At 40.4% G+C, this 15020-nt stretch overlaps 1 protein-coding gene across 12 annotated transcripts in view; it reads right to left on the reverse strand.

Annotated features, from left to right (window-relative positions):
* Positions 1-313: 313 nt before the first annotated feature.
* RNF170 (ring finger protein 170) overlaps positions 314-15020 on the reverse strand; it is a 47277-nt gene continuing 32570 nt past the window's right edge. For 7 of the 12 annotated variants that reach the window (XM_045398210.3, XM_073998747.1, XM_005563234.5 and 4 more), the window contains 3 exons: positions 12597-12670; positions 8909-9019; positions 314-3452 (listed from right to left, as the gene is read on the reverse strand). In XM_045398210.3, the coding sequence (XP_045254145.1) occupies positions 3183-3452; positions 8909-9019; positions 12597-12670 (455 nt within the window). In that variant the 3' untranslated portion in view covers positions 314-3182. Of the gene's footprint in view, positions 3453-8908; positions 9020-11753; positions 11831-12596; positions 12671-15020 lie in introns of all 12 variants that reach the window. The other 5 variants (XR_012416411.1, XR_012416408.1, XR_012416409.1 and 2 more) reach the window with 4 other exon arrangements.

A 15020-nucleotide genomic window follows, 5' to 3' on the forward strand; every position in this document is an offset into this window, starting at 1 on the left:
ACACACTTATAGTCCCAGCTACTTGGGATGCTGAGACAGGAGGATCACTTGAGCCCAGGAATTCGAGGCTGCAGTGAGCTATGATTGTGCCACTGCACTCCAGCCTGGGCAACACAGTGAGGTCCTGTCTCTGACCAAACAAACAAACAAACAAACAAAATAAAAAACCTAACAAAATTAATTAGAAATGTGATGAGATATTGGATGTCCATTAGTGATAACGAAAGCCATTGCACCCATTATACTGAATGCTCTTTCAGGAGTTCTGAAAGCAAACAAATGTTAAAGAAACAGAAAAATAACATCTTTAAAATTTTTTATATATGTTGCTTTTATTCAAAAGAATAAAATGCTTGACAAACTCTTTAATCACAAGGTTTGAACCAAACCACCAGTCTTCTACAACAACTCTGTGAGGTAGGTATCTGCATAGCCACAAGGGATCCACACAGTCCTTTCTTCCCTTGTACCTCTCAAACACTGAGAATTGTAGTAGTTGAAACCACTGTTCTAGTGGGCAGTTAGAACAGTTGTTTTCCCCATCTTATTCCCCACAGAGCTGCCCAAGTTATTGTCTGCTCCTGGGGTTGGACCATCTGTTTTATGACAGTTATGATACTGTTGTTTAAAAAAAATCCAAATTGTTACTTTGATTTATATGATCTAACTCTGAATCACAGAAGTATTACTATAATGTTCAAAACACTGATTGACTCTACTTGCTTTAAAAACTCTCAGATCCCTTCTGCATTTATGATCAGAGATCGGTAAAGATGACAATAAGCAGGCCTAAAGTTCTGAGATGTTAGCACGTATCCTTTTCACAATTTAGTAAGCTTAAGATCATTTAGTATTTTTTTTACGTTACAAAATTTGGTACAGTACACCTCTTTCAGGAAAGTCTTAGTAGTAACTCCAAATATTATAATTATTGTAACCAGAATTGTGACACTTGGAGCAGAACGCATGCACACAAATAAAATGCTGTCAAAAAATGACATCACCATTCCCCCACACCAAATGTATAACTGGTAGGAAATGCATTTTCAGCCTGGTATGTGGCAGTGTGACAAACTCCTACTCATTTGCTTTTCAAGTTGGTGACAGCAAGCATTTTCTGTGATGTATACTACCCTTTTACCTATTTGATTTGGAAGTGTAGAATTCGGATTCATGCAATCTTCAGGTGTCATCTCCACAGACCTTTCCTCTTAGGAGTGCCTAAGCTGTCTTACTCTGATGGAGGTATAATGTAGCATGAAAGACTTCCAAAGAACCAGTTTCTTTCTTGCCGTTCCTCTTAACAACTTCCACGTCTATCTAAACATTCTATGCAGGAGTCCTACTAAAAGATTTTGGTTTAATGCCACTTTGATCAGTTATTTGTTGTATGACTTCATTCAAAAACACTTTCATCAATAGCATAGGGATTTTATCTATGAAAGGGAAGTTGGTGCCCAGCGTTCCTCACAAAATTGTCCAAAGGATAAAATGAAAAGTATGTGAGTAACTGCTTTAATTATAGTGTGCTATGTTTAAGCATTATTGTCTTTCTCTATGACAAGCAACAGCTCTGTCCTAGGTCCAAATTAGAAAAACACATACTGATATTTAATTCAGAATCTCATTAATTGGTAGCTGATCTGATTAACTAGACAGAATGTGACAGATTTTCTTCTTATCTCCCAGTCTGCATATAGTGAAGCTCACTAATAAATTAATGGATGATATTAATAGCAGTGATCTCAGATGACAATGCTAACACTGACTCCTGGGCATCCCGTCATATCCTGCTGTTATACATTCAGTAATGACCAACACCAGCCAAAGTGAGTAAGATCTCCCAATACCATGTGGTATTGAGTCTTCTCAGATATATTCACTTGTTTGGCTCAAGACATGAATCTGAGCTGTGTGTTGCCTTCCTGAGACAATACTATAAAAATTTCTGACAACAGAAAACTAACCAAGTTTGTCCAATCTGTTGCTATAGCTAACCAGTAATTTCTTTTGTCAAATGTAGATACTGTTCCCAGTACCTTCCTATGGGCTTGATGCTCAAATCCACCTTCCTCAGAAATGCCTCAGGCTACTCTGTTTGCAGCATCGCCCAGGTTCCTAAAACAATCTTCCCTTTACAAATTACTTTTATATCTACTATGAAAGGATGAGCTCGTTTAAATGTCTAACTGTGAACATCAAGTGTGCTGACTGGAGATAAATGTTTTTCATCTTTTTTTTTTTTTTTTTTAAGATGGAGTCTCACCCTGTCGCCCAAGCTGGAGTGCAGTGCTGCAATCTCGGCTCACTGCAAGCTCCGCCTCCCAGTTTCACGCCATTCTTCTGCCTCAGCCTCCTGAGTAGCTGGGACTACAGGCGCCGGCCACCACGCCCTGCTAATTTTTTGTGTTTTTAGTAGAGACGGGGTTTCACTGTGTTAGCCAGGATGGTCTCAATCTCCTGACCTCATGATCCATCTGCCTTGGCCTCCCAAACTGCTGGGATTACAGGTGTGAAACACCCCGCCCGGCCATGTTTTTCATCTTAATTCTTCTATTGATTAAAATATGTTCTGTAAACTAAAATATGATATTGAAGTATGAAGTTCAAGTTTCTTCTTTCAGTTTCAGCTGATAACAAATAATTATACCAGAATGAAAAAGCAGAACTGCTCCAAATGCACAAAACTTAGCTAGCACTAAAAGAAATACTGAATTTTCCCCAATAGTATATAATATTTTATTGTAACAAAAATATTTAGATGAGTTTCACAGCTATATATTATCACATAGGTACCCACTGAGAAGGATAAGGTAGATAAACTGACATTTAACAATATTTTACTATACATCCAATTAATCTAAGTAATTCTGGGGAAAAGAAAAATATATAAAAGCATCCCTTTTTATATAATTCCTTATTTTTTCCAGACAACATAGAATCAAGATACAATTGTAGATCATTATAATTCTAAACTTAGTATTAGAACTTGCAACATGTGAAAATTCCAGTTATATATTCCTAGGCATTTGTCAAATGATAATCAAATGTTTGTCTTATAGTGGTTTTATATTTGTGAGATAATACTCCATTACTTCATTGCTTTATACTGCCATGGGTCCTTCTGTTTGATGTTCTACGTTAGCTCAGATAGCCTAGTAAACTCAGTTTTTTTTTTTTTTTCATCTGGTTAGCCTTTGGGTTATCACTTCTCGATACATAATAGAGATGTAGATAAGCAATAAAAAGATGACAAAGAAATCATCTAGAAAGCCTAGGATTCCAAACAAGGCTTCAGGTACAAAATCTAGAGGAGATATAAGATAGAAAAAAGCTCCCATTAAACAAAGTATTATTCTGATGCGAAACATCCAGAAAAGGCCCCCGACTGAAAACATTTCCCTGAATGCATGCCTCAGTAAAGTGGGTAGATCCATAATTCTCTCCATAATCTGGTAGAAGGAAAAACAAATATTATGATTTAGCATCTAATGTGTCAGGTTTCAAAATAATGTAATTTTCTTACTATGTGTAAACATTGTTAAGATTAGTTAAGATGAATTAATGAGTTACACATTGATTGAACATATTTTTAAATTATGCGTTGTATTTAAAAATAGCTCTTTGAATACTAGTTCTTACAGAATAGATCTTACTGCAGATAACTGAAAAGCAACTAAAGTGTCATCAAGCTTAAAATATGGGATAAAGTAATGCAAACCTCAAGTAACATCTGATTTGTTAGTAAAATAAACCAAAGAACCTAGTGCACAGGATTAGAGTCTGAGACTTGAGCGTAAGTCTCAGCTTTAAAGTCAGACAGATCTGGGTTTGAATTCAAAATCAATCACTTATTAGCCAGGTGATCTTAGGAACAGTTGCTTAACCTACTAGAGATAATTCAACAACTAACTGAGTATGTGCAAGGACTGTTAAGAACGAAAATTCAAAAGAAAAAAATAACTAAAAGAGATACTGTGTATGAAAGACCTTTATAACTTGCCAGACAATATAGAAGTGATTATATATTAAAGACATAGGAACTTTGAAGGTTTAAATAGTTTAAGAATAGCAGTGAAACTGATTCCTTCCAGCGAATCACTTCCTCTGGTCATTCCTCTGCTATGTTTAACATTCTGTGTTAACAGTCATACACCCAAACTCTAGATAGGCGTTTTATGTAACAAGTGCCAAATAAGTTGAGAGGGAGACAGAGACAAAAACACAAAGAACTGAGCAAGTGAGGAGAAAATAGTTTTTTAAACCCCCAGACCAAGAGAAAACCATCTTGTGACTCCTTTTGGAACAATGATCACCAAAGTACAAGAATGGTTGTTTCATAATCACTTCCTATGTTCTGTGGAAGAACTAATATCTAAAGCAAAATAGCCTTACCACTTTCACAAAGTTTATAATAAATGACTTTAGATACTCTAACAAACAGCCAGCATGTCTTTTGAATACCTTTCTGTCCTTTTTCAGAGCTATTTTGTTCACTTGTAATATAGTATCATCATTTATACAAAATCTTTAATAATTTGACAAGAAATATGAAATGGTTTAGTAAGAAATGTTTCTGCATAAACTTACTCCAAATTTGAAGGAGGCAGAATATTAAAGAGCTAAATGCCTTTATTCTGTTATAATTTCATCACATACCAGGCTTTTTTACTCATTAAATATCTGACACAAAAAATAATAATTGAGTAATAGTATGCTTCACATTTTAAAAATATGAAGGAAAAATTTTAAAGGCCGGATGCCGTGGCTCACACTGGTAATCCCAGCACTTTGGGAGGCCAAGGCTAGCAGACTGCTTGAAGCCAAGAGTTTTGAGATCAGCCTGGCAAACAGGGCAAAAACCCATCTCTACTAACATACAAAAATTAGCTGGGCATGGTGGCACACACCTGTAATCCCAGCTAGTCAGGTGGCTGAAATATGAGAATTGTTTGAACCCAGGAGACAGAGGTTGCAGTGAGCTGAGATCACGCCATTGCATTCTGGCCTGGGCAACAGAGCGAGACTCTCTCAAAAAGAAAAGAAATGAAAAGAAAAATGTTAAATGACTTTTTAAAGTTCAGTGGTAGCTCTTAAATTTGAAACAGGTTGCATTTTTAAAGAACCATCCTATTGATGTCATCAGAGGATATGTAAAAAAAAAATTGCTGGATCAAAATGGCAGAAGAGGCTCCCAAATAATTATGGAGGACAACATGATTAGATTAAGTTTTTTTACTGCTTAATGAAAAATGGGTAAATCTACCCATTATCATTCATAACAGTTGAAACTCTATGCCCTGAAATGTACACGACCTCACAGAACAAGGAACAATGGAGCATGAGCACATGTCTGTTTAACACTGAAGCATCTGCATAGCTTAATATATTCGGCTGGGAGCAGCAGTATCAATTCTTACCTTAACAGTAATTCATTCATTTATTCAACACACATTAAGGCACTGAATTTGGCACTGGTGAATAAATAAACTTGGCAATGGTAAATAAATAAAAATGGACCTTACCCTTATGAAGCTTTTAGTTTACTGAGAGAAAGATAACGAACAAGAATTGAGTGCTGTCTATGATAAACGCCATGAAGGAAAGGTACAGAGGGCAGCCACAGAGCAGGGAAAGCTTCTCCAAGAAGGGTCTACTTGGGAGTTATACCTGATGTAAAGGACGAGTTGATGGGTGCAGCACACCAACATGGCACAAGTATATATATGTAACTAACATGCACGTTATGCACATGTATCATAGAACTTAAAGTATAAAAAAAAAAAAAAAAAGATAGTTGTCATCTAAAGACTGGGAAATCACCATGAGAGCAGAAGGACAAGCATTTCATGCAGAGGAAGTGTCAGGTGTGACAGCCTTAAGGTGGAAGGAGTTTGTGTGTGTGCTGAGAGCATACAGCAGGGTGGCTGCAGGGTGGTGATTGAGGCGGTTAACAGAAATTTGGAAAGGGAGGAAGGACCAGATTCTGTGGCGCCTTGTAAGCCACAGTAAGGAGTTGGAACATTCAAAGACATTGGGCCACAAGTGGTGGCTCATGCCTGTAATCCCACCACTTTGGGAGGCCAAGGCGGGAGGACCACTTGAGCCCAGGAGTTTAAGACCAACCTGGCCAACACGGGGAAACCCCATCTCTACAAAAAATATAAAAATTAGCTGGGTTGTGGTGGCATGCACCTGTAGTCCCATCTACTTGGGAGGCTGAGGTGGGAGGATGGCTTGAGCCGAGGAGGCAAAGGTTGCAAGCGACCCAAGATTGCGCCACCACACTCAAGCCTCAAAACAAACAAACAAAATGGAAGTTTTCAAACACAAGAGCATCATGGTCTCATTTATGTCCAGAAAATATTTATCAGGCTGCTGTGGCAGGGAAAAAAGTAGAAGTGAGGAGGCCACTGTGGTTGCTGTGAGCAGAGATGACAGGGCTGGACCGGTACAATGTCTACAGTGATTGAAAGAAGTGGACACAGGCTGGGCACGGTGGCTCACACCTGTAATCCCAGCACTTTGGGAGGCTGAGGGGGTGGACTGCTTGAGCCCAGGAGTTCGAGGCCATCCTGGGCAGCATGGCAAAACCTAGTCTCTACAAAAAATTAGCCAGGTGTGGTGACGCACCCCTGTGGTTCCAGCTACTTGGGAGGCTGAGGCGGTAGGATGGCCTGAGCCTGGAAGGTTGAGGCTGCAGTGAGACGTGATTGCACCACTGCACTCCAGCCTGGGAAGGAGTGAGACCCTGTCTCAAACAACAACAACAACAACAACACAGTCAAGACATTTTTGTTCTTTTTGAGACAAGGTCTCACTCTATCACCCAGGCTGGAGTGCAGTGACGTGATCCTGGCTCATTGCAACCTCTGCCTCCCGGGCTTAAGCAATTCTACCTCAGCCTCCCAAGTAGCTGAGACTACAGGTGCACACTACCATGCCTGACTAATTTTTGTATTTTTTGGTACAGATGAGGTCTTGCTAAGTTGCCCAAGCTGGTCTCAAACCCCTGAGCTCAAGTGATCTGCCTGCCTCAGTCTCCCAAAGTAGTGGGATTACAGGCATGAGCCACTGTGCCCTGCCAGCAAGAATATGTTGATGCAGTAAAAATAATAGGATACCCCAAAAATAGAAAGAAAAGATAGGATTACTTATAGATCAGGTGAGAGGAATGAAGAAGAGGAGGAAATAAAAAATGAGAAAAGAATAGACTATGTCAAGGAGGGAATCAGCTAAATACTCCACATGTTAAGTTAGAGATGCCTGTGGAGCACCCATGCTGAAATGGAAGTGAAGCGTTGGATCTACAGAGTCTGGAGCTCAGAGAGGAGAGGTCTGGGCTGTCCATATAAATTTGGATTTAGTACATTCTAGTTTTTGAAGTACTTATTCAGTTTTACATTTCTAAGAATGTGTTAGATTTTGATAAAACAAGAATGAGTCAGTAAAATGTGCTAGGTTTTGATTTATCAAATACTTCTAGGGTAAGGGGAAGAAAGGTTATCTGTACAGTGTTCTGCTTTTAAATAGCTAAGATGACATATAAACATATCCCTCCAAACTTTTTTTTTTTTTTTTGACATGGAGTCTCACTCTGTTGCCCAGGCTGGAGTGCAGTGGCACGATCTTAGCTCACTGCAACCTCTGCCTCCTGGGTTCAAGTGATTCTCCTGCCTCAGCCTCCTGAGTAGCTGGGACAACAGGCGCAAGCCACCATACCCAGCTAATTTTTGCATTTTTAGTAGAGACAGGGTTTCACCATGTTGGCCAGGCTGGTCTCGAACTGCTGACCTCAGGTGATCTACCCACCTTGGCCTCCCAAAGTGCTGGGATTACAGGTGTGAGCCACCGCACTCGGCCAACCTGGAATTTTTTTTTTTTTTTTTTTTTTTTGAGATGGAATCTCGCTCTGTTGCCCAGGCTGGAGTGCAGTGGCGCAATCTCGGCTCACTGCAAGCTCCACTTCCTGGGTTCACGCCATTCTCCTTCCTTGGCCTCCCAAGTAGCTGGGACTACCAGCACCCACCACCACACCCGGCTAATTTTTTTGCATTTTTAGTAGAGACAGGGTTTCACCGTGTTAGCCAGGATAGTCTCTATCTCCTGCCTTGTGATCCGCCCATCTCGGCCTCCCAAAGTGCTGGGATTACAGGCATGAGCCACCATGCCCGGCCCCAACCTGGAATTTTTTAAGGGAACATTTCAAACGGGGCTAGGGCAAATAGAATAAACCGTAACTGTGAAACTGTTGAAGTTTTCAGTTGTAACTTTTCTCAAAAAACAAACGGTGTTTTAGTATCACATAGAAGTAAATAATTTTCTATTTCCCTCTAATTTTTTCTATTGCTTTTCTGCTAGTTTTTCTTTCATAAAAATTTTTATAATGCTATTTGTTATTTAAGAAAGAAAATTGTAGTCCTTGGGAAAGCTGTAACATAGTGATTGGCAGCAATGAAGGTAAAAACTTGACCGAACACATATAATGATATATTTTTTTTCTTTTTCTTTTCTTGTTTTCTGAGAAAGGGTCTCACTCTGCCACCCAGGTGGGAGTGCAATAATGCGATCATGGCTCACTACAGCTTTGACCTCCTGGGCTCAGGTGATCCTCCCATTTCAGCCTTCCAAGAAGCAGGGACTACAGGCATGTGCCAACACTCTTGGCCAATTTTTTGGCATTTTTTATAGAGATGGGGTTTCATCATGTTGCCCAGGCTGGTCTCAAACTCCTGGGCTCAAGTGATCCACCTGCCTTGGACTCCCAAAGTGCTAGGATTACAGGCGTGAGCCACTGTGCCTGGCCAAGATTTTTCATAGTCAAAGAATACTTGTTGGTAAACCTCACTTTACAAAAGAGAAGAAATGTGTCTTCCTCTAACTTTGAACATGCTTTAGCATTACTTACAGATCTGGGTTGCCCTGAGAATCTCCGGTTATAATCATTAATATCCTGATGCAATCTCACAACATCCTGAGACTGATCATCTTCACCAAATACCGTTAGGAGTAAGGTTACCTGTATATTACAGAAAAAAAAAATATTTCAACTTTCTGCATCATTATGTTTTTCATTTTGTGTTATTATTCAATAGAATGGTAAAGGCTTCTATATTTATATTTCACTCATTTTTAAATAAAGGCAACCTGGAGGAGGGGAGTAAGTAACTGCTTTGCAATAAAATCCAGTGCAGCATAGAATTTGAACTCCTATAAGATAAAACAGGCACCATATCCAACTACTGGTCTAATAGTTTCCTGTCCACACTAGGGATAAATTCAGTAGTTCTCTAATTGGGCTGACAGATATTTGAAGATGCAAGAATGATGAGAAAACATTCAGGAGGAAAGTGACATACAATATATAACTGTCACTTTAAGACAAAAAAATTACTTTTTTTTTCAGTATTAAAATAATGATTGGTTATTCTTACTGGTATTTGAAAGATCTTTGAATGCTACCAACCATAATATAAAGATTATGTTATTGCAGGGACCAGCTCTCAAACACCAATTCCTACTAAAATAAAAAAAAAGAAATTTTTGATATTGTTATATAACATAATACATTTAACCATGCTTCCTTCATGGTTGTGGTAACAAGGATATACAAATGTCCCAGGACCATACTGGGGTAATCTGACAGTGAAACAGTACCTTGAAAAATAAATACACTTTAGGATGTAGCACCCCTACAGAAAATGGTCACTAATGATTGTATGATGACATAAAAGAAGGAGTGGTGGCCGATTTAGTTTTAAATCATTTAGTTGTTGTTTTATCCTTCCTCAGTTCAGCTGTAAAACCAAGGCTTCCCACTGCTTACATGCTTTCCAAACAGCTAAATGAAGGTGTGACTAAGCACAGAAGGTGGTGAGAACAGCAGGTGCAGCCATCGGTTCCTTCACAAATTTGTTAATGAAAATGCATTCTTTCAATACACATTAATGGAACACCTATGGCGGGGCAGGCACTCTGCTAAGTGCTAGGTATGCCAAAAAAATGAAGACACAAGCCTGCTTCAGGGTGACTACAGCACCCACAATGAAAGGGGACGCAGACCTGGCTGACAGCCTTACATGGCCCTGGGGCAGGTGCAAGAATGCTGCTGTGAGAGCGAGGATCTCTTCTTTCTGGGGTGGTCAGAAAGCCTGATACTGAGCTAAGCCTGGAAACAGTGGTAGGACTGTGGTTGGTGTACACATATTCAAGGGGAGAAGCAGTGAGTGTGTTCCAGTCAAAGGCCTGTGTATTGTTATTTCCATGACCATTTACTAAAGGGGCCTACTGAAAACAGGAGGTAGAACAAGCATTTGCCATCTATCTTGCCTCCAGGATGAATTACTCTTCGCTTAGAGAACCAAGAGCTATGATATTAAGACAACTTTATCTCGACCTTCTGAGCCTCTAGTCAATTTATGGATGGTACACAGGATACCACCGGCTACTGTACACATGCCCTATGAAAAGCCATGGGCAGAACCAAGAAGGGGGAGGGCCTGGAACTATTTTTGTAATGTCAGACCTACTCCTTGGTTTGGATATTGCTTACTGAGAGCAAAAGATGCCAAGAGGTGGTACTGGCAAATAAGCTTCAATTTTTTTTTTTTTTTTTTTTAATTTTTTTTTTGAGATGGAGTCTCGCTCTGTCTCCAGGCTGGAATGCAGTGGCACGATCTCGGCTCACTGCAACCTCCACCTCCCGGGTTCAAGTGATTTTTCTGCCTCAGCCTCCCGAGTAGCTGGGACTACAGGTGTGCACCACCATGCCCAGCTAATTTTTGTATTTTTAATAGAGACTGGGTTTCACTATGTTGGCCAGGATGATCTCGATCTCTTGACCTCGTGATCTGCCCGCCTCAAACCTCCCAAAGTGCTAGGATTACAGGTGTGAGCCACCACGCCCGGCCATAAGCTTCAATGTTGATTGCCTTGTGTCACACATCAAATCAGCCAGAGAGGCAGACAGAAACATCAGTTTTCCTCCTGACCATGTGACCACAAGTAAAATATGAAAGAGGCAGAATTTGGGAATGTAGAAGCAAGAATGGTAAGAAAATGACTTGGACCTCCCTCTTTACACCAAAATAAGAGGGCAGTTGAGGGGAAACAGACAGCTACAATAAAGGCCAAAGGAGAGAGAGAGAGAGAGAGAGAGAGAGAGAGAGAGAGTGTGTGTGTGTGTGTGTGTGTGTGTGTGTGTGTGAACATTCCACCCACGGGTTAAGTGGAGGAATACTTTTTTTTTAGTGATATAATCTGGTTCTATTGTCCAGGCTGGAGTGCAGTCCCATGATCATAGCTCATTGCAGCCTCAACCTCCTGAGCTCAAGCAATCCCCCCACTTCAGCCTCCCAAGTAGCTGGGACTATAGGTATATACCACCACACCTGGCTAATTTTATTTTAAAAATTTTTTTGTAGAGATGAAATCTCATTTTGTTGCCCAAGCTGGTATCGAACTCCTGGCTTCAAGTAATCCTCCTGCCTTGGCCTCCCAAAGTGCTGGGATTACAGGCATGAGCTACTGCGCCCAGCCTGTTTTTTATTTTAAATGAAAAATAAATATAAAGGAAATTATGAAAAACAGTGTATAACTGATAAAATGTCCTATGTTGTCATACTTAAAAACTGAGATTGTTGGTTTCTCAGAATTGTTCAGTATTTCATTTCTCCAGTTTATCAAAGAAATGGAGAGAATTTGGCATGTCTCATCTGCAGTGACATTTCAGTCTCACATTCATGTTTACTTACTGCCTCCCTCCTGAGGTGGCTTCGATGCTAACTGTCATGGTTTAAGCTGTTCTGGACAATGCAATGTGGCCATGTCTCTAAAAGGAACAAAACATTTAAAAAAAGTCATTATATACCATTTAAAGCTATCTGGGTCCTCACTGGAAAAAGACAGATTAAATATAAATTGAAAAGGAAAAAAATTTTTTTCAAAACAAGTGTATGTAGAGGATATATGTTCAAGTCTGATTACGTAGTTTGGTTATTCCTTTGCTGGTACTGCTACAAAGACTTTATTGGGATTTTTGGGAAGGATTCATTTACCAGTTGTCTTTCACTACAACTGTAGGATTTCAAATAGGATTCCCTTTTTCAGTGGTATCTCAATGACAGTTTAAAAAGAAAAATCATGGGCCAGGTACAGTTAAAAAAAAATCATGGGCTGGGCGTGGTAGCTCAAGCCTGTAATCCCAGCACCCTTGGAGGGTGAGGCAGGAGGATTGCTTGAGCTCAGGAGTTTGAGACCAGCCTGGGCAATGCAGGGAGACTTCATCTTTACTAAAAATTAAAAAAATTAGCCAGGCATGGTGGCACATGCCTATAGTCCCATCTACTCAGGAAGCTAAGGTGGAAGGACTGCTTGGGCCCAGGAGGTCGAGGCTGCAGGAAGCTACGATCATGCCACTGCACTGCAAGACCTTTTCTCAAAAAAAAAAAAAAAAAGTAATAAAAACAATAGAGTAACATCAAAGAAGATTTGGATAAATGAAGTTCTGCTAAAAAGAATAATTCCAAATGTAGATACAAAAACTATAAAAATGTACAAAATAGCATAAATTATGCTTTCTGCACGCAAAACATTACCGTTTGTCTACAGATTGGACAACTGATTGCCCCAAGCCATGAACCGTATCGCCAGTAAGCAATAATGCAGGCACCTAATAGACAAAACAAAACAAACAATCCATTAATATTGAGGTTTTAAAGTCCATATATCGTCAGAAAGATTCAACTATCTGAAATATTTTCACAGTACCACCTTATTTAAAAATACTTTTTACTTCATCCAGACAACCTTCAGGCAAATTCATATCTAGTAAGAACTCCTAGCCATTAAAATTGTTTTAATTTAAATTCCAGATTAAGGCCGGGCACGGTGGCTCACGCCTGTAATCCCAGCACTTTGGGAAGCCAAGGTGGGTGGATCACTTGAGGTCAGGAGTTTGAGACCAGCGTGGCCAACATGGTGAAACCCCATCTCTACTAAAGAAATACAAAACTTAGCCAGGTGTGGTGGCACACGCCTGTAATCCCAGCTACTTGGGAGGCTAAGGCAGGAGAATTGCTTGAACCTGGGAGCTGGAGGTTGCAGTGAGCTAAGATCGTGTCACTGCACTCCTGCCTGGGCAACAAAGCAAGACTCTGTCTCAAAAAAAAAAAAACCTCCAAGTTAAGCTACAGTTGTACACAATCAAAAGTAAGTATACATTAACTGCCTTAATACTATGAAGCTTCATACAAAATATTATATTTCCTATGTAATATAAATAAAACAATAATTAAACATCATTGTAAATATAACAACCAACAAATCAGAGCATAAATTTTCAGTTCTAAATTTGCTATGTTACAAAACACAACTTTTAAAAGAGTTTAGAAAACCAAATTATCAATGTATTAACTAATAGTAATTAGGTATTAATAGTACAAGTGGCCAGGCACGGTGGCTCACACCTGTAATCCCAGCACTTTGGGTGGCTGAGGCAGGTGGATCATGAGGTCAGGAGTTCAAGACCAGCCTGGCCAACATAGTAAAACCCCGTCTCTACTAAAATACAAAAAAATTAGCCGGGCTTGGTGGCGGGTGCCTATAAATCCCAGCTACTTGGGAGGCTGAGGCAAGGAGAATCGCTTGAACCTGGGAGGCAGAGGTTGCAGTGAGCTGAGATGACACCACTGCACTATAGCTGGGTGACAGTGCAAGACTCCATCTCAGAAAAAAAAAAAAATAGTACAAGCAAGGAATCAAAGGACACAAAAAGATTATATGCTCTGCCCTAATGAAGTGTATAGTCCAGTTCAAGAATCGAATCAACTCTTGCACTAGAGGGATTGGATTTTTCTGCTTGAAGGTATTCACAAGCAGCAAGCCAGCCGAAGATGGGCAACACAGCCTGAAGGCAGAGTCTGGCGACCTCAAGAAGGCACAGGTGTGCCAAGTGTATAAGCACCAAACTTTAGGCCAATAACAGGTGAAGGAATAGTTTTGAACACTGTCTGGTATTTAAGGAGCCAATCCACTTTCTTTTTTGTAGGACACCTGCATCTTCAACTATCCAGGTCCCACTGTGAATCTGAACTAAGTGCTAAGTGCTGAACTAGTGTCCCTTCTCCCTCCAGGAACCTCTGTGTATTCTTGCTCTTGCCTGAGCAACCTGGCTTAGCCCTCCTGTGTTCCTTATTCCTCCAGATCAAGTAAGTGTTCAGAATTCAGAACAAGCAATGGCAATCCAATTGAGGAGACCCAGGTGACATACTCAAATCAATGTAGAAGGCAAATCTTCAACTGTGTCATATTAACTTGAAATACAAAAAAAGGGCCAGGCACAGTGGCTCACACCTGTAATCCCAGCACTTTGGGAGGCCGAGGCAGGCAGATCACCTGCGGTCTGGAGTTCGAGACCAGTCTGACCAACATGGAGAAACCCTGTCTCTACTAAAAATACGAAATTAGCTGGGCTTGGTGGCGCATGCCTGTAATCCCAGCTACTTGGGAGGCTGAGGCAGGAGAATTGCTTGAACCCAGGAGACGGAGGTTGCAGTGAGCCAAGATCGCGCCATTGCACTCCAGCCTGGGCAACAAGAATGAAACTCTGTCTCAAAAAAAAAAAAAAAAAAAAAAAAAGGCCTGGGCGCGGTGGCTCACACCTGTAATCCCAGCACTTTGGGAGGCCGAGGCAGGTGGAGACCATCCTGGCTAACATGGTCAGGAGATCGAGACCATCCTGGCTAACATGGTGAAACCCCATCTCTACTAAAAAATACAAAAAATTAGCTGGGGGTGGTAGCGGGCACCTGTAATCCCAGCTACTCAGGAGGCTGAAGCAGGAGAATGGCATGAACCCGGGAGGCAGAGCTTGCAGTGAGCCCAGATTGTGCCACTACACTCCAGCCTGGGTGACAAAGTGAGACTCCGTCTCACAAAAAAAAAAAAAAAAAAAAAAGAAGAAATACAAAAAAGGAGTGCAGAGAAGTATGCATTAGAGAGTAACTTGTAGAGAACAAAGG

This window comes from Macaca fascicularis, chromosome 8, assembly GCF_037993035.2.
Source record: "Macaca fascicularis isolate 582-1 chromosome 8, T2T-MFA8v1.1".
Lineage (NCBI taxonomy): Eukaryota > Metazoa > Chordata > Mammalia > Primates > Cercopithecidae > Macaca > Macaca fascicularis.